Below are 19,842 nucleotides of genomic sequence, written 5' to 3' on the forward strand. Positions count from 1 at the left end.
CCTAGAACAGTAATTAATGGGTTCAAATTAATGCTTTGGTTCGAATATTTTGCTTCGAGAATGACCGACTTGTATAATTGATCGGCATGATCTATGTATAACGATCGTTTACCCAAGAAATCATATCAGTGATGGTGTGTGTGATTTCTGTAAAGCAATTTTTAGTCCGCAATTATGGAAGAAATCTCCAGTGTTGGTGCAGGAGTCATGATGATCAGTTAGTTTTTGGCATATTTTAGTAACTGATGGAAAATTACTATGGTATGAGAGGGAATAAAACACTTCAGGATATGCTGTTATGGGAAAATAATCATGTCATAGTTTTATTTAACGTTGTAGTTTAGTTCCTGTTATCACTTATTTTATAAAGCGCTAACACTGGAGACTCCTTCCAAATGTATCTAAACACACGTCCTCACAGAAAACCTGTTATAGAAAATTAAATCACACCCTTGTTGACCACTTAGAAACAAATATTTAACAGAAACATGGTTCCATAAAAAGAGATGAGGCCTTCCATGTAGTAAAACTAGGTATTTAATCCATTAAATAGATATACAAAAATATCTACAACTCTTTGAAATGAAATCCTTCTCCAGATGGCAGTAGTATAATAACTTTACTTTTTTGCAGATTTTCTAATAAAAATGCAGTTGACAAACAGAAATGGGCCTGTAGACAGTATTTGAATTTGTCTTTTATGCCTTAAAGTGCCATTCCACCATTGGATGTATTCTTTGGCATAAAATACAATATATTTTGACAACATATATAAATGGTATCACTAGATAGAGAAATCTTTTAGCTTCAAAATGATATATCAAACATAATTTTTTGACAACGACAAGTATATTAATTTTGCGACCAAAGTCACCTACCCTTTTAATTTCCGCGCATGATGTCATCGGCAGGTTCCCCCTCTTGTGTACCGTGTGACGTGGCACATATTATCAGCAATGGCGGATAGAACGCGATAAAAATAATACCAATAAATCTAGCTAATACCAATAAATCTAGCTAACTGAAAGATTAACTCAATTTTTCGCAATTTTTTTGGCCCCCATATACAAGAAGAAATGACTCTCTCACTTTGGGGGTTTCCTGGTCTAAAAATAGACCGACACGTGGTACACAAGAAGGGGAACCTGCCGATGACATCACGTTTCACTACCGCGCGGAAATTAAAAGGGTAGGTGACTTTGGTCGCAAAATTAATATACTTGTCGTTGTCAAAAAATTATGTTTGATATATCATTTTGAAGCTAAAAGATTTCTCTGTCTAGTCATGTTGTCATAAAATATATTGTATTTTATGCCAAAGAATACATCCAATGGTGGAATGGCACTTTAAGGGTTGAACTACAGCACAAAACACTAACACTGGTTTCAGGTAATAAGCTTGCTTAAAAACAAAAAAAAAAAGAGAGATCAGCTCCTCTTTGGACCAAAATCTGAGCGTTGGAGATCAGTTGGTATAAAGATACTGTTCATGAGGTAGAATGGAAATCCCTTCTTAATAGAGCCCAGATATCTAACAGTCACGTTATAAATAATTGGCACAGACCGAGACTGAATGGACCTGCAGTAGGCCCGTGTTCAGTAACAGGAAGCAAAGATCATTTCAACCCCTTTCTGACAAAGTGCTATTAAAGAAATCAGAGAATAAATAAAAGATAGTTGTCCCAAAATTGGCCCTTTTTTAAATTCCATCTGAATTTACTTTAAAGTTTGCATAGATACGATAGATCATGTCCCAGATCCTCCAGACATCGCAGTTTCACAGTTACAAGAGAGAAATCCATATAGACATACACGAGCTTGTGAATGTATAATGTGAACTTAAAGAGGACATATTATATAAACTCACTTTTTCAGTGCTTGCGCACGTACATTTGGGTACCTGGAGCCTACCAACTGTCACACTCCGAAATAAGATCCCCGGTCAGTTTCTTTTGGGCTGCCTTTTTCAGAAATATGGGCTTCAACAAGCTGTTCAGATTTGGCTCCACTTTCTATGTCACAAAGGGACCTCATTTGAATTATACCAGCCCTCATCTCAGGATCTCCACTCGTGGCTTGAGAACTGCTTTTGCAAATGAATATTCAGGTGGAAAATGCGACCTGATTGGCTGGCAGAAGATGGGGGTGTAGTGAGCAGTGGCTCATTTATAATTTAAAGGAACAGACGCTGAAATCGGCTGTTTTGAACAAGGCTGTGTAGACAGTAAGAAAGGAGCTGTGGTGTTTTTCCTTGTGGTATTTTGACCAAAGCATGTTATACAGTAGATATTTCATGAAGACCTCAGGGAACTATGTCAACCTTTTGGAAAATGGGTATAATATGTCACCTTTAAGGTACAAATGCAAGGTACGTTTGCAGTTCACTCATTATAAACTCTCATTTCATTTCCACTCGTCACGGAAGAGCTCACATGTGGTCCTAAATGGTATACTAAACCTGATCATGGGTTGATTTCAGGTGGATTGAAGCGCTAAAATAGTGTAGACTCTGGCCAAAAAGACCACAAAATTGGACTCCTTGCTCTAGTAGGAAAAATAACCAAAAACAAAATGAAACGACATCACATAATATAAACAACAGTTTCTTCGAATATGCGTTCTGTTCAGGTTGAAATGATTCCATTTCTAAAAGTGGAAAAACATCAACATAATTGTAGTGCCCGATTCATTTTTTTTTAAATTAAAAATATTTATATTATAGAGATGATGTATGCATCCTTGTCTCCGACCTGAGAAAAACTGTTCTTGGTAAAAGGATGCGTTTTTAATACTATTCATGAATTTTGCAGGCAGCTACACACACACACACACAAAAAAGCCTCCATACTGTTTACAACCGCGATTCCAAAAAAGTTGGGACAAAGTACAAATTGTAAATAAAAACGGAATGCAATAATTTACAAATCTCAAAAACTGATACTGTATTCACAATAGAACATAGACAACATATCAAATGTCGAAAGTGAGACATTTTGAAATTTCATGCCAAATATTGGCTCATTTGAAATTTCATGACAGCAACACATCTCAAAAAAGTTGGGACAGGGGCAATAAGAGGCTGGAAAAGTTAAAGGTACAAAAAAGGACCAGCTGGAGGACCAAATTGCAACTCATTAGGTCAATTGGCAATAGGTCATTAACATGACTGGGTATAAAAAGAGCATCTTGGAGTAGCATGGGGCTCTCAGAAGTAAAGATGGGAAGAGGATCACCAATCCCCCTAATTCTGCGCCGACAAATAGTGGAGCAATATCAGAAAGGAGTTCAACAGTGTAAAATTGCAAAGAGTTTGAACATATCATCATCTACAGTGCATAATATCATCAAAAGATTCAGAGAATCTGGAAGAATCTCTGTGCGTAAGGGTCAAGGCCGGAAAACCATACTGGGTGCCCGTGATCTTCGGGCCCTTAGACGGCACTGCATCACATACAGGCATGCTTCTGTATTGGAAATCACAAAATGGGCTCAGGAATATTTCCAGAGAACATTATCTGTGAACACAATTCACCGTGCCAACCGCCGCTGCCAGCTAAAACTCTATAGTTCAAAGAAGAAGCCGTATCTAAACACGATCCAGAAGCGCAGACGTCTTCTCTGAGCCAAGGCTCATTTAAAATGGACTGTGGCAAAGTGGAAAACTGTTCTGTGGTCAGACGAATCAAAATTTGAAGTTCTTTATGGAAATCAGGGACGCCGTGTCATTCGGACTAAAGAGGAGAAGGACGACCCAAGTTGTTATCGGCACTCAGTTCAGAAGCCTGCATCTCTGATGGTATGGGGTTGCATTAGTGCGTGTGGCATGGGCAGCTTACACATCTGGAAAGACACCATCAATGCTGAAAGGTATATCCAGGTTCTAGAGCAACATATGCTCCCATCCAGACGACGTCTCTTTCAGGGAAGACCTTGCATTTTCCAACATGACAATGCCAAACCACATACTGCATCAATTACAGCATCATGGCTGCGTAGAAGAAGGGTCCGGGTACTGAACTGGCCAGCCTGCAGTCCAGATCTTTCACCCATAGAAAACATTTGGCGCATCATAAAACGGAAGATACGACAAAAAAGATCTAAGACATTTGAGCAACTAGAATCCTACATTAGACAAGAATGGGTTAACATTTCTATCCCTAAACTTGAGCAACTTGTCTCCTCAGTCCCCAGACGTTTACAGACTGTTGTAAAGAGAAAAGGGGATGTCTCACAGTGGTAAACATGTCCTTGTCCCAACTTTTTTGAGATGTGTTGTTGTCATGAAATTTAAAATCACTTAATTTTTCTCTTTAAATGATACATTTTCTCACTTTAAACATTTGATATGTCATCTATGTTCTATTCTGAATAAAATCTGGAATTTTGAAACTTCCACATCATTGCATTCCGTTTTTATTTACAATTTGTACTTTGTCCCAACTTTTTTGGAATCGGGGTTGTAAATTCAGAAGAAGATCTTGCTGTTCACGACATGGCTGAGACCAGACTCTTTGTTAGGCACAAGCTTGATTGGGATGTTCACGGATGGAGCCTGGAATGACTTCCTGGAAGGAAGAAAAATAATAAGTAATGAGTAAATCTGCAAGTAGAGTTGTTATTAACACTTCCAAAAAAGAGAGGCATGGAGGATAGTTTAACTGGATGTCAAGTCCAGGCCACTGAAAGCGAACTTATTCACGAGTGTCATTTCTGGATGTAGTATGTTTTGTTTCAATGTATTTATGTGGAACATACAGATTTTTTTTAAACTGAGCCTCTAAAGAAGACACTGGAAATGACCGTACTCTTAGTCGTCATCTTTCCAGAAAGCAATCTGAATTTAGCCCTTATGTTCAGTCAGGGTCAGAATGGCAAACTTTAAAATTTTACTAACAGTGCAGCAACACCGTAATGTACTTTGGGGTTTCCCTTCCGTAAATATGCGCCATGAAATATTTATATTACAACGATTATGTTTAGGTCACTAAACTTAAAACTGTGTGTACTGTCTGCTAGTGTACGTTGCTAGATCCAAGGAATAAATAAGATTTAATAATATTTGACAGAAGGCAAATCTCAGTTTATATTTTCAGTAAACCAAACTATAGATATATTAAGTGTAAAATATGACTTGTATGTAGTTGTTACCAGATCTGGTGTGTGTGATTAGCGATGCCTCCTCATTAGCCTTCGTGTCCTCGTTGTCGTTGTCCTCCTCGCTGCTGCAGCGTCCCTCTCGGTCCCTGAACAGGGCTGTACTGCAGCGTAGGGCCACCAGTCTGTGGTGAATAGCTACGTAGAGGCGGGCAATGTCTCGGGCACTAGCCTGGACCAGGAACACACGTACACTGTGGGTCTCCAAGTCAGTGGCCGTCACCTGGAGGCTCCTCCGGGCTGGGCACCGCAGGTGTGTATGCGGGTACAGCTTGGTGTTCAGGATCAGTTTCAGACTGCCCTGGTGCCTCATCACTGTGGAGAAACAGTTTCGTAGGGACTACTGTATAAACAGTCAAATCTGAGGTTAAACAACTTTTTATGTGTAAACACAATCCAAACAGTGAAGCACGGTGGTGGCAGCATCATGGTGAGTTATCCTTGGGCAGGGGGTCTAAGAACTTTTTAAAATCGCTAAACCTTATTTTTAAAATGTTTACGCAAGGAACTATACAGATAATGGATAAAAGGGAATCGATTTTGAGCTGAAGTTACAGTCTAGTTTCATTACTTACCCATCCTTGACTGCAAACACCCCTTGTATTTAGTTCGCAAGTCGTTCAATCGTAAGACTCCTCTCCCTCTCTCACTCCACGAGTGGGTTCCCCTCTCCAAAACAAACAGCTTGCACGTCAGCTAAAAGATTTCAAAGACACAGTCTCAGAACAACCTGCACAGGTGGCACCATTAATGGTGCACTATTTATGAACAGAATAAGCAGGAATAATCCAGACCTGGACGACGTTGCTCTCGTTCTCCTCTCCGGTGAAGATCTGTACTTGTTTGAGCAGACAGCGTCTCCTGCAGGCTGCCGTGTGGGCTGCAGCGGATTCCCATAGTGTGTTTTGTGCAGTCACTATATACGTAGGAGACACCAAATGTTCCTCGGTTATCGCAACACTTCAACAAAATTAAATATATCTATAAATGGTTAAAAAGCAGAGTGTTGTTTATTGTTAGTAAAAGAGGAATAAAGTCTTCAGGATGTGCTGTTATACAACGTAGGAAAATAATAAAAACAGGGCAATACGATACAGCCGGTCATGTTTTACTCCTTACATACGGTTTTGTAGTGATGTATCAAAATGAAACCGTTGTACTTGGTGGATGAAATATTGTAGTTCCTTTAAAACGGCTTTGTATTCAGAATTCAGTATCAGCCTGGATGAGACCCTTACAACAGCCCTGTGCGTGTGTGTATAAGGTTCATAATTTAGTTTGGGGTATCTTGGAGTCATATCAATTTATAATAAGAGATAATAAGGAAAGGGGCGGCACGGTGGTGTAGTGGTTAGCCCTGTCGCCTCACAGCAAGAAGGTCCGGGTTCGAGCCCCGTGGCCGGCGAGGGCCTTTCTGTGCGGAGTTTGCATGTTCTCCCCGTGTCCGCGTGGGTTTCCTCCGGGTGCTCCGGTTTCCCCCACAGTCCAAAGACATGCAGGTTAGGTTAACTGGTGACTCTAAATTGACCGTAGGTGTGAATGGTTGTCTATGTGTCAGCCCTGTGATGACCTGGCGACTTGTCCAGGGTGTACCCCGCCTTTCGCCCGTAGTCAGCTGGGATAGGCTCCAGCTTGCCTGCGACCCTGTAGAAGGATAAAGCGGCTAGAGATAATGAGATGAGATGAGATCATGATAATACTCTGTGGAGAATCAGTACATCTGTTCAACCACTAGGTGGTTTCAAATGCTGCGAAACACCACTGAATGATTGACTGACAGCTGGAAATGCTACACTCAGTCAGATCCTCTTGGAACTGGATCCATGTGTACATAAAGCAAGCATTTGGCAGGTACGTAAGCACATACGTATGTTTAAACTGATTTTCATTCATGATCACTAAACACCACATACTTGTGTCAGTGGCTTCCGTGCAGGAGGAATCGGAGTCGGACGAGCAGTCCGTTTCAGACTTGTCCTCACTACAAGGTGGACTCTGAGAGACAATCTGCGTTATTTTAACCCAGCAAAATGCTTCCAAAATGAACCAATGCATCAGACATAATAACTCTACTCAGTATTAAATGAAACAAGGCTTACCAGTACCCTCTCGCTCATATTCTCCCCAAACACAAACTGGATGCTTCCAGTGATGGCAGTACTTGTCTGTGAGACATTTCTGAAAAAGAAAGGTGATCCCTGGATTCAGTCTTGTATCCGAATCACCCTGCAAGTCATTTTGGAAGTACAATTAAATTTTGCTTGCTGAGGCAAAACGAGATGTTTTGGGAGAAATCAGATTTACACAAATGTTCCACTTTTGTCAAATGTAGGCAGCCAAAACAAGCATTATTATCCTTATTTCTTTCAGTTCTTTAGTTCAGGCATGCAGCTATATTAAGTTGTTTAAAGCAAGTATATGCATATTTCAACATGGAATGGACATTATGTTAACTGTTGTTCAGTAGGTAAGGGTTAAAGGCTTTGCTTACAGTCGTATCATGGCAGTGCAGGAGTTTGAAACTAATACCCTTCTGGACACTAGTAAATAATCATAACATCCGAGTTGTGTACTTGATTCATTTTGGTCCAAGCTGTATGACATTATTCTCAAGTAGCATTTCAAAAAGTTTCATTGGATCAGAAATATTAGCTAACATGAGCTTGGGATTTTTTGTGTGTGTGTGTGAAAAATTTTACAAGACATAATTATTCAGTCAGGGAGGAAATATTACCACATAATGCAATGTTCCTAAAATGCTATGAGTCACCCGGATAGTTCTCTAATAGTAGTTCAGAGTCAGGGCGCCAGCTCAGATGTCAACCATCATCATACACTAAATTTAGGAACAAAAGAAGTCCGAATACGCGGTGACCGGCAAGAGCCAGCAACCAATCAGGGGAGAGAGAAAGCAAGAGAGTAATATATAGTATAATAAAAGGAGGAAGAATTCAGGACTGGCAGAGTTGTAACTTTTTTTTTCCCTTGCTGAAAACATCAAGCATAAATGTACTTCTGCCAAGGAGGTTGTGTTCTAGGTGTGGTTTGTTTGTCTGGCTGTAAGCAGGATTGCACAAAACCTACTGATCCGATTTCTGTGGAACAGTGGCACGTGGGCCAAGGAATGAGCCTTTAAATTTTGGAGCGGAGCCGAGTCACGGGGTGGATCCATGAATTTTTTTCATTTTCACTAATGTTGCGAGACACAGCATTGCCCATACATCTTACAATCCAACAGATGGATATAAAGTTCAACGGGGGGGAACATAACCAGTGTAGAAATACAATGACTCGATATTATAATCCACATTCACGGGTGACAGTAATCCTAATAATACTGGGATTTCTGGGATTAGGCACATCATTTTGGAAATATATTCCAGACATATAACGTGGGTGCGGTTGCAGATCTGTAAATCACAGAAGAGTCGACTTTTGTCCTTGGTGGAGGTCTGTGCTCTCCGAGTGCCCTTCTAATTTTTTTTTCTTGAATTTGGTGGAAAGCCACTGGATGTTGTGATCAACAAATATTATATTTGTAAATAGATAAATATTAACCTCCATCAGGTTCGGACCATGTTCGTACTTTATGACTACGTTCAGACTGCACCCTGAAACGACCCATATCCTATTTTTTTGCCCATATGCGACCTGTATCCGATTTGTTATTGACAATCTGAACGACACAGATCCGATTTTTTCACATGCGACCCAGGCCGCTTGGATATGTGGTCCTAAATCCGATACATATCCGATATTTTCACATGCGACTGCAGTCTGACCGGACAGGTCGCATTCATGCGACCTACAGTACATGTCATCAACAAGAGACAAATGTCACTATTCTGCGTTGGCTAATCCCGTCTCTTTGGTGGAAAACAACAACATTTGTACAGTTTTCAGAATTTAAATAGACTTTTATAGAACTGATCAAGCTAATGGTGGATTTGGTAGGGACCTGGATGTTTATCTGTTAGCCTGATTAAATAAAACAGTTTCTATAACTGATTTATAACTTAAACCATCCTGTATTACAAGATTATAAGATTGTTCTGGAAATTTCCAGTAATTTGACACCTTCGGTCTCATTAGTCTGCTGCCCACATTAATCAGATTATTGTGTGAGTTCCGCCACCGCCACAAAAACCACATCGCCAGGTCTCGCCTCATCTCCATAGCAAACTGCACTGGTGTTTCTGCACCTTGAGCCAGCGCTGAGAGAAGTTGCAGAATTCATCTGGCTATAAACAATCTAAATAAATATTTATAAAAATGTAGAAAAAGTTTATTAATATGACGAAATAAATATGTGCAAATTATTAAGCCTGAATTAAGAGTTTGGTAATACAGCGGCCGTATCCCAAATGACTGCCTACTGAAGCTCGAGTGCACTATATAGAGTTTAAAAATCCATTACTTCCTAGTAACATGTAGTGCACTTATATAGAAATTAGAGAGACATTTAGGAGTCAACCCTCGTTACCAGGCTACACGTTTTCATTTCAGTTCAGAAACAAAAACACACACGAGACCTCACACTTTAACACTAACCAGATAATTAAACAAACAAACAAAAAAAAAGAAATCATTAAACTTGAAGAGTGCGCTTTTTTTTTTTGTTTACGTATTACGTAGATGTGCTTATTACGTGTCAATTTGCGCATGCGGGACACTTTTGGGTCGTTTTCCGTCCATATTGGAGATCGCATACAAGTCTCATATAATTGGTAATGTGAACGGCCTAACAAAAAAATCGGATTTCACAACAAATCGGATATGGGTCGTTTCAGGTTGCAGTCTGAACATAGTGTATGTTACTTTATTAGAGTTAGGGTATGAAGCTGACCTGCTCATTTGGGGTGACATCCGCTGTTCTAAGGCACTGGCTGAGGACGAAAGCTCAATCGTAACCCTGGAGAGGTTTCCATCGGCATTAAGGCCGACCTGGATGAACAAGTACAACAACTTGATCGAACAGGATTGCAGCTTGACTTGTATTAACTTGTAGTACATAAATCTTCAGAGCAGATATTTAACAGGTTTAGAAAACCTTCCCAAGCTACACAAGATGGAATCTCTTGGCACCTATGGAAGCATTGGGAAGCTTGGCAATGTGAAGTTTATGCTATACCTGTCTAATACGAGGGACATCATGGCTGCTCCATGGCTCAGGTGCTACCAGCGAAGCCGGCTTTAACAGCGTCGTCTTCACCTTGCTCCGTGGAGGTGCTGCAAGCACAACCGGACGTGTTAAGTGAATAGTATTGTATGAAAATGATATCAACAGAAAAATACAAGGTAAAGCTAAAGATACTAACGTGTAGAGGAACTGACTTGGTTCGAGTTGTGCAAGGTTGACGGCATGAACACGTTTGATCTTGGGACTATAAATAAAAACAACAGTTATATTGCATTTATGTTTTCTCTCAAAAATTAAGAGACTCTTTTTTTTCAGTACAGCTTCTTGCACAGAGACTTTTGTCTTATTTACTGAAACATTTACACCATTTGGCTTTTTGTTGAAAATTATTATGGTTCTTCTTACTCAAGAATTTTATCCAATAATGACTCAAGACACCCTACCCTTTTATACAGTGATCAAATCAGTGACAAAAGCACAGTCATTTGCTTTAGGCATTAATACACTATGAGAAAGGAAGTATTTAAAAAAACACAGTATTTCAGCCAAGCAGTCTCTTTGTTTTGTAGTTAATCATGCTTGGATATATCCCCAAGTGCTCATTCTGAGCTAAAAAACAGGTATTGCTGTTTACAGTGTATGAAACACACTCTTGTTGGATTTGCCAAGCCGAGAGCACACGTTCTGCACCACAGTGAGGGTCCGCTTAAGGGGGATAGTAATCACTGTTACCGAGTCTGAAAATGAAACCAGGGAGTGAGGGGCAGATTGGAACCTGAGCTCTGAGTGGATGGGATTAGCCTAAATAGAAGTCAGTAAGTATGGCAGCTCTGTCACTTCCTCTGGATCCTAAACTCGTTCACGTCAGAGGCACTTTGGTTTGTGTATGAGCTCAGAGAGAGAGAGAGAGAGGGAGAGAAAGACGGAGAGCTTGCTTACCCTGTAAAGGCGGTGGGAAGGACAGAGAACTCGAGCGCCCTCGTTTTCCGACACCACAAGCGTCTGCTCGGGGCAAAAAAGAATTTTTGTGAGTTTTATTTTGATTGCCAATAGCCTGATTTGATCATTTCATGTTTCACATCTACAGAGGTTCTCTAAAAAGAAAAATGCAAATGAGGTCTGTTGACTAAACTAAGAAGAGCTCAGGAACTGGAACTGGTGGTGACACAAAACAAATATATTTCAAATCCCTACCCTTTTTGTTCCGACTGATCAAAGAAGGATAGGTGAGCGATCTGATGCGTTTGTTCACACCTACTCCTAAAAAGAGAGCAGAAACTAGTGAGGGATTTCTCCAAACACAGACAATTAGAGTTAATTTGCATACTCGTCGTATAGCATACAGTACAGTACGTACCAGTTCCTTCTTCCTCTGCTGTCCTCTAATTAAGAAACATACGGTTGATTTAGCCTCATTAATACAAACTGTGCGAATGTACTGAACATTTAAATGTAGCTGCTTGTTGAGATTGGTATTAGACGTGCTAATATTTGGTCAACATGTCTTTCAGGGCCTCACCTTCGCTGCAGCTGTCATCTTCTGAAAGATGAACATTGGAGCAGCAAGTATGGGTTTGTCTGAAATAGAAAAACAACAGGGTTGTACTGTGGAGAACGGATGTAAATTCTTCATACACAACTGATCTCTACTAAGTATAAGAATAATTATAGAACAGTTAATGCTTCATGCATCTCAGTTGTACACATCTTTTTCTCCGAAAAAAAAACCCAAAAAACTTATGCTACACTGGGAAATTGACGCTCTAAGTGCTACCCTTAAAGAACGTATATTTATTGAATATATAAAAGAAAATAATTTTTAAGTTACATTATTCAGTTCAAAGCTAAAAGAATAAAATGCATCATAAATATGTGCTTAAATATATAGTAGAGGAATAAATGTGACCAAATATAATAATAATGTTTCAAATTTCCCTTTTAATATGTCTATTAAAAATATATATGCATAATTTATAGCTCTCAGAGTTATAAACAGTCTTGCCCGGTCCTGCCCTGCCCACCGACTGTATGAATGGAGTCCTTCAGCTCGAGTGATCCTTACGCAAGCCCTCCATCATCATGTTCACAAGAATCAAGGGTTGTACCATGGCGAAAGTGAGACCGGCAGCCTTGGAGGTGCGAGCCACACTGACGTTCCATTTGGCCCTGGGTCAAACTAATCCTTGTCTGCGGCTAAAAATAAACAGCACTCTTCTTGTGTCGTCTGTCTACAGCACTAATCTTAACCAGAGATTACTTGAAATATGGAGCTGGAACCAAGCAATATGATTGTGTGGCCCGGTAATGATGCGACATCTCTTTTGTTTAGCTGTAATGTTTTTGTGGCTGACTGATGCATCATGGGCAGCTCTGTGCTCCAGCAGTGACGTAGATAATCCTGCCTCTGACCTTCTGCTAAGGGCTTCTTGCTCCGTTTCAAATCGCATTATCCATGCAGCAAGTTTTTCTTGGCCCCCATTCGAGTCACTGAACTCATATATGAGAAAGGTGACTCCTCAGGAACACGTAGGTAGAGTATAGACACTTGACCTGATTGTAGAGGTTAAAACTGTTGGCGTCTGCGTTCGAAATGACTCACTTGGAAACGAAGAGACGGATCATCAGTTCCCTTGCCTGGGTCGTTTGTTTAAGGGTCAACCAAAGGTAATAGTATTGGTTATAGCTACAAATTACGAGCACAAAATATCTTGTGAGACCTTTATAAAAAAGTTTTATACATCATCTCATAGATGATATCAAATGAATATAATCGCAAATGCAGGATGTTTTAAAGACCATCCTTGTTTCATAGTATGACATCATCAAATTCCACACCATCCAGCCAGTAGGCCTCATGCCACCTCGACTGTTGTGCTATTTCCGTCTAAGTGGAGCACAGAGTAATCACATGTACCCTTTTTGGCAATGCTTAAAGCTCGACCCTTTTTCAATTTGGGGGAAAGAGCGTGCCTTTCAAATACACTGTTTATCACTGGAGAAAGCGTCCATATGAGTTTCAAAGCTGACACCCATGTGCTAAGTGACAAATAACAGTGGACCTGACAGCCATTGGTAAGTGTATTCTCTCTGTCTGGCACAATCCAAATCTCCACCAAGTGCAGCATGGCACATCCAGTAAGTCCAAATAAAATGTAAAGGTGATCATTTAACACTAGAGCTTGAGTACAATGCACTCTACACATGTGCTGGTATAATCTTCGAGTCTACTGATTTAATGAGCAAGTAATGCTGCCATGCAAAGGCAAACTGCACTATCTGCATGTTGTGTCAGTGGCAAAAGACGGTCCAATAGCATCACCTATTCGCTATTGGATCGTCTTTTGCCACCGACACAATATGTAGATACTGCGGTTTGATTTTGCATGGCAGAATGTCGAAAACTGGTGGAACGCCTGCATTGAGTATAGATGGATAGAGTGATTAAGGTCACACTAGTCTATTTGCATGAAATATTGCGATACTAGAAACATTAATTGGGCCTGAAAGTGTAGATTAGAAAAAGACCAGGTGAAGTTCTTCCAATCTTCAACTGTCCGGTTTTGGTGGGCACGTGCCCAGTGTAGCCTCAGATTCTTGCTCTTCTGCTCAGCACAGTTGTAAAGAGTGGTTGAGTTACTGCATCCATCCTGTCGGCTTGATTCAGTCTGGCCATGCATCTCTGATCTCTCTTATCAACAAAGCATTTCCGCTCACAACTGCTTCTCCATTGATGTCTTCTTCTTCTTTCACAGCCATTCTATGGAAACTCTATGGAGGTAATGGCATAATCCATGCAGATTTTTCTTCCAGTTCTAATGTTTACTGTGAACATTAGCTGAAGCTCTTGACGTGCAGCGGCACAATTTTATCCATTGCGCTGCTGCTACATGATTCGCTGGATGTAACTGCATGAATGAACATGCACTATAACTATACAACCTTGCATAACTCCAATTTCACCATAACATTCCATTCACACAAATACAGGACAAAAGTTCATGTCATATTAGCAGTCACGTATAATAACCCTACGCCAGGGCAGCCTGAGTGGGTGGACCATGACGTGTTTCTATAAGTCCACACATCAGCTGCAGGCTCCAAGGTTAAGAGCTTTCAGCTGAAAATGACAAGCAGCTGAGCCGGAGCCAGCTTGTTTACACGGGGAGAGATGAGATGCAGCATGTTAGAATTATTCTTTGCCTATAGGATGATGATTACTGTACTTGGAAGCACTGCTAAGCAGAAAGTAATATGAGTTTTAAAGGTACAGTCAGCTGAAGCTGGTGAGTTTGAAACTCAAAATTTAAACAAATGTATTCCCTCCCTTCGGTGTTCTTTTCAAAGCCACATCCTTAAAAATGCATATGATGAAGGCTTGAATATTAGTGCAAGAAGGTGAAGCTTTCTGAAGTGGCATGTAGAAACACACTTGGTTGGACATTGGTGATCCACATCATTTGGTGTTTCTCCTGTTTACAGAGCCTCATGCTCATCAGATGTCCTCAGAACAGATATTTCATTGGCTCCACCAAAAGTCCACCAAGTAGCACCAAGTTAACTGACTTAAAAATCAGTGACACTACTTTTAAAGGAAAAGTCCATCCTGAAACATACAGTATTAAATATGTATATTGAAATGTTTGTGATGTGTTGTGTCTTTGTTATTCCTGTGAGGTGTTAGCTGTTGTGAAGCTCTGATGTCACAGATACAATGGTGTTTATTCTCAAAACACCAAGCGTAAATGGTCAGGTTTTGCCTTCAAGCAACATCGACATTATATGGATGAAAAATCCAATCCGGAAATTGTACAAACCACAAACGCTGCACCCAAAGTTCTATACAATGCAGTTGCATTGCATTTCGATCTAAGAGCATCCAAGCATGACGTCACTGATGTCAGTATTAACATGAAAGTCGAAGCTTTGGAAGCTTATCGTTTTTTGCAGAGTGTAGAGATGTGGAGATGAGAGAGATGGACAGACTAAAGGACTACGTACATTCTACGTACATTCTAGGTACTACGTACGTTCCTGCATCACTCTCTTTAGGTCGAGAGGAAGCAAGGGTTAAATCCTACTGAATAAAAGCATGTGCCAAATGAAAAATCCTGAGTTAGCTGTACAAGCCGCTATTGTGTAACACATAAATTGGCTGCCACACTTTTTTTTTCCTTTCGCAAAGGTTCCAGTCGAAGCTAGTTTTGACTTGTTCCGTCTTGTTTTCTTCCCCATGCTCTTGCTGAGTTTAAATAGCCTATAAAAAACGCTTTTCCTCTGGCAGACCCTGTATGCATTATAAACTCTGATGCCAGCTGTGGCTGAGCTTTAGGAACTTCTGTCTTGTTGTCAGATTAACTCCTCCCACAGTCCAGTGCTTGGGGAGGGGGCGTGGCACACTTTGCCTGTCGACACAGACTGGGAAACTCTGGCTTCAACCAGATCGTTCCTCCTGAACCAGGAAGGAGGGAGTAGAGGATTGAGAGAAAACAATCTCACCCCATAGCAATGGAGTCAGCGGCCAATCCTTGGACAATGGGTTTCCCCGCTCTGATATACAGTATATATCACTGCCTTGTGGATAAAAGGCTTCATTCATTGAGCACTTGGATATAAGCCTGTAGGCCTTCCTTAGTATTTTTAAGGCCAAAACAAGAACAACAACTTGAATACTGCAGCTGCATTTTCTTTAGGGGACTCTGCACGATCTCTTTGTTGCGTCATATCAGAGGTCCAAGGGGCTCAAAGTATAAAATCTATAAACACTCTACACATATGTAAAGCCTTGCTGAGCACTATGAACTGACAGGTGTTAAGGGCTCCTCCAAAGGTTATAGCTTGATCACAATGTTATACGCAGTACGCCAAATAAGACACTCCTTCCTTCTTCTGTTCTGCCAGATGATATCATCAAGCACCAGTGAACAGGATGTGCAGAACTATTAATAAATGAAACGTACTGCTCTACAAGCAGCCTTCTATGAGCTCACTAGTTTATAAGATTTATTCTTTCTTACCATCAAAGCCCTATCCATTGTCCTCCCAATCAATGGGACTCGGTTCTCCTTTCATACTCAAACAGTTAACTAACTTCAGGTTTCTTTTCAGTTAGAGAATTTTGCCTGCGTATAACCGTTGTCTCAATATTATGGTTTATTATTTGGTGCAGCACAACTTTGAGGAGGAGCCCGAGTATGTTCAGCGGATGAATCATGTTGGCATTCGTCTGTTTGTCCTACGGAGAGTGCTTTAGAAAGAAGCACATTAAAAAAAACATGGTTGTTGAACCCAGGTACTCTCAAATGGTTTTCCATACTTATAACTGTAAAAAAAAAAAATCTACAGACCTCTCAGTGCAGCTTTATTTTATGAACATAATCCAACTATTACCTGATTATTTAAATGTGTGCAGTAATGTTTTGACTTTTTATTGGACAGAGCTTCTTACTGCCAAACTTTCCACTCACAGAAGGCATCTGCAATAAAACTCTGAGTAGATTAGATAGACAGAAGTTGACATTGAAGTTTGGATGAAACTCATGACGCAATTTTGCAATTGTGACTAGTGTAACGCAATTATAATAACTGTACAATGGAACCCACTTTGAGAATCGTTGGCTTTAAACTATCTCCAAATATTATTACCTTCATCAGAACCTAAGGACATGTCTTTTCTTTAAAGGGTGTTGACAGACTACAGTTCAGAGAAATCACATTTGACCCTGTAGAAATGGAATGTGTTGGGTTTTGGTGTGATTATCACAGCTTCCTGAATTTTGCACATTATCACCAGTGCCTCAAGGACCCATCTGAGGCAAACAAACAATAAAAATGTCCTGTCTCTGAAAACAATATGTCATTTAATATTAGCACTGTCGCCATCACATGCCTTGCAGACATGTCAGGGTAGCATGAAATGATTCAGCTCTGGGAGTGAGCTAATACTTGGTGGATTTCTGAAGAGAGGGATCAGCAGCAGGCTTAAGAAACAAACCGTCTTCGACTTAAGTAAACAGGCTCATACCAAAGTTCAGGATGAACTTTTTTAAGCTGCCTTGATCTGATACCCCTTAAAGTTCTCTCCTCCCAAGAGCTCATGTTCTCCTACGTCACATCTCTGCAATCCGTAACTGAGGTCCAGTCAACCCTGATTAAAGGAGTGTTTAAGAATGAACGGTGCAGTGTGATTGTGTTTCATTCCCTCTGTGATCGTGCCTTATGTGCTGAGTGCCTGCAATGTGTAATATGCGATCCTGAGCACTGTGAGGCCGTGAGGGACTCCGCCACATTGAATTTAAAGCCAAATTTCTCATACTGCACACTGCACATATTACTCATACAGAGAAACAGTGCATACTAAATGCACATGTGTACTTTTCTCTAGTGACCTCTGCTCATGGTATTTAAAGCTGTATAAACTTGTTTTGTAAATGAATTAATAAATCTCTATTGCTTGCAACTTTAACAGCTTTGGATAACGAAGCATGCTCAGGACTGTGCAAGCATGATCAATCAGGTTTTGAAATAATCCTGATCGATCGTGTTGATTGGATGCAGATATACAGAGGACTTTTCCTCGTTACTGGGGACACCTTTTGTACTTTTAATATGTGCGTGTACACGGTCAGGAATAGGGGTACAGTAGGAGTCCATTTCTATCCCCCAAGGTACAATCTATACTAATAGAGGCTCATTATTGGACCTCAAGGTAACTAGGGCCAAAAAGGTACATTATATATTCCCAAGCAGGATATAAAGAGTACAAATCAGTCCCTTAGAGAGGGTACTGCCCCAGCGATAAGCCTAATTAAAGGTGCAAGAGTGGTATGATTTAAGATACAGCCAGGATTGTATCTTAAATCATTTTTGACGCTGTCACATTCACATTTTCACCAGTGACAGGTACAGGAAAGGTATGGTTTCGTACTTTTCTCTTAGAGATATGAGTATTGTGATGTTTGAACACTACTGAATTCAGCTAGATCAGTCTTTTTTTTTCCTCTTTCCTGTGTCTGGTTTTTGATAAGATTATCAAGATGTGCAATAACTGCTGATGTTTACTCATGCATGCAACTCAAGATAAGAAAGCATGCCCAGGTGCAAGAGATACAAAACAAACTACATAATAATAATAATAATAATAATAATACGACCCTGAGTGTGTATACAGGATGTCACGCAGATTACTGAAAAGTTCATACCCCGTGGTGGCGCGTGCGCAGTGTCCGGTTGAAGACAGTGCGCGAGGGTCGATATGAGGCTCCCGCGCGCGTGTGCCGAGCAGTCCATGATCCCGGGCCGCTGTGCATGAGGAAGCCCTCTCATCACCCTCCGCGAGAGCGCGCTCACAAGTTCACGCGCACCAGCATTCCACACTAGAATTACTGCGTGCACCAGCGCGCGCCCTGATCACAACTGTTTTATAGGCTAATTCCAAAAGAACCGTGATAATTACCAAACTAAAAATGTTATCCAGGAAACAGGCAGGTTAACCCACTAACCCACCAACGCAGCTCCTCCAGTGCTGATGGTGCGCCAGGGCGCGCGCCTCCCGATCCACAGCGTGAATGTGAACGATTTCTCACGTCGCGCGCCTTTACTGCGCTGCACCGAGGGGGCGTGGCCACAGCTTTCTATTCCTAAGAAGAAGAAAAAAAATAATAGAAAAATATTTCACCTAAAAGGGACTTGTTTCATCCATGTTTGGTTTTTGACGCTTATTAAAAATGTTCAAAAATGAAACAGTTTTGAGTTTTTACACATGACTCTTCATTATCACAGGTAACAAAAACTGTTTAAAAAAAAGTAGGCTACACTCTAAAAAATAAAGGTGCTTCAGTGGTTCTTCAAATCTCTGGATCAATTGGATTTTTTTTTTCTCTTTTTCTTTTTCTCCTTTTTCTTTTTGGCATTTTAATATTTTATTTCTACTATTGTTTAATTCTTATTATTTTCTTTTAATTCTTTTAATTAATTATTTTAGAATAAAGATAAAATTATTTTATGTAATTTTATTTCTCTATTGTTTACTGTTTTTGTTTTTACTTCTGTAAAGCACATTGAACTGCCATTGTGTATGAAATGTGCTATATAAATAAACTTGCCTTGCCTTGCCTTGGATGGTTCCATGGAGAGTCAAAACTCTGTGATGAACCATTACATTATGCGAAAGGTTCTTCACATTGGAAATGGTTCTTCAGAGCCTGGCGTTCTCTTACCATTTGCTGGTCAATGCACATAGGCTATGTTTACACAAATCTGTCTTCACTGCTCAAACAAATGGTTTAAATGGTTCTTTAAAGAACTGTTGCATGAACGGTTCTTTGAAGCCCTGAAAAAGGTTCTTCTATGGCATCGCCCTGAAGAACCGGTACTGGCCCCAGAACCTTTTTAAGGGCTTCAAAGAACCGTTCATGCAACAGTTCTTTAAAGAACCTCATCTCATCTCATCTCATTATCTCGAGCCGCTTTATCCTTCTACAGGGTCGCAGGCAAGCTGGAGCCTATCCCAGCTGACTACGGGCGAAAGGCGGGGTACACCCTGGACAAGT

General features: G+C 40.4%; 1 protein-coding gene across 2 annotated transcripts; it reads right to left on the minus strand.

The window, feature by feature from the left end:
- Nucleotides 1-519: 519 nt before the first annotated feature.
- LOC132873446 (ran-binding protein 3-like) lies at nt 520-18,871 on the minus strand. Of its 2 annotated transcripts, none has more exons than XM_060909028.1 (14): nt 18,493-18,871; nt 11,814-11,872; nt 11,652-11,676; nt 11,489-11,554; nt 11,234-11,296; nt 10,473-10,538; nt 10,286-10,383; nt 10,001-10,098; nt 7,254-7,332; nt 7,068-7,149; nt 5,949-6,070; nt 5,730-5,850; nt 5,149-5,469; nt 520-4,565 (listed from the first exon to the last, which is right to left on the minus strand). In XM_060909028.1, exons 1-14 carry the CDS (start codon nt 18,614-18,616, stop codon nt 4,540-4,542), a joined length of 1,350 nt encoding a protein of 449 aa, XP_060765011.1. In that variant the 5' UTR covers nt 18,617-18,871; the 3' UTR covers nt 520-4,539. The 2 variants fall into 2 exon arrangements, with proteins under 2 accessions (XP_060765011.1, XP_060765010.1); XM_060909027.1 differs by having other exon boundaries at nt 7,068-7,161.
- Between the last annotated feature and the right edge of the window lie 971 nt (nt 18,872-19,842).

This window comes from Neoarius graeffei, chromosome 25 (assembly GCF_027579695.1).
Source record: "Neoarius graeffei isolate fNeoGra1 chromosome 25, fNeoGra1.pri, whole genome shotgun sequence".
Classification (NCBI taxonomy): Eukaryota; Metazoa; Chordata; class Actinopteri; order Siluriformes; family Ariidae; genus Neoarius; species Neoarius graeffei.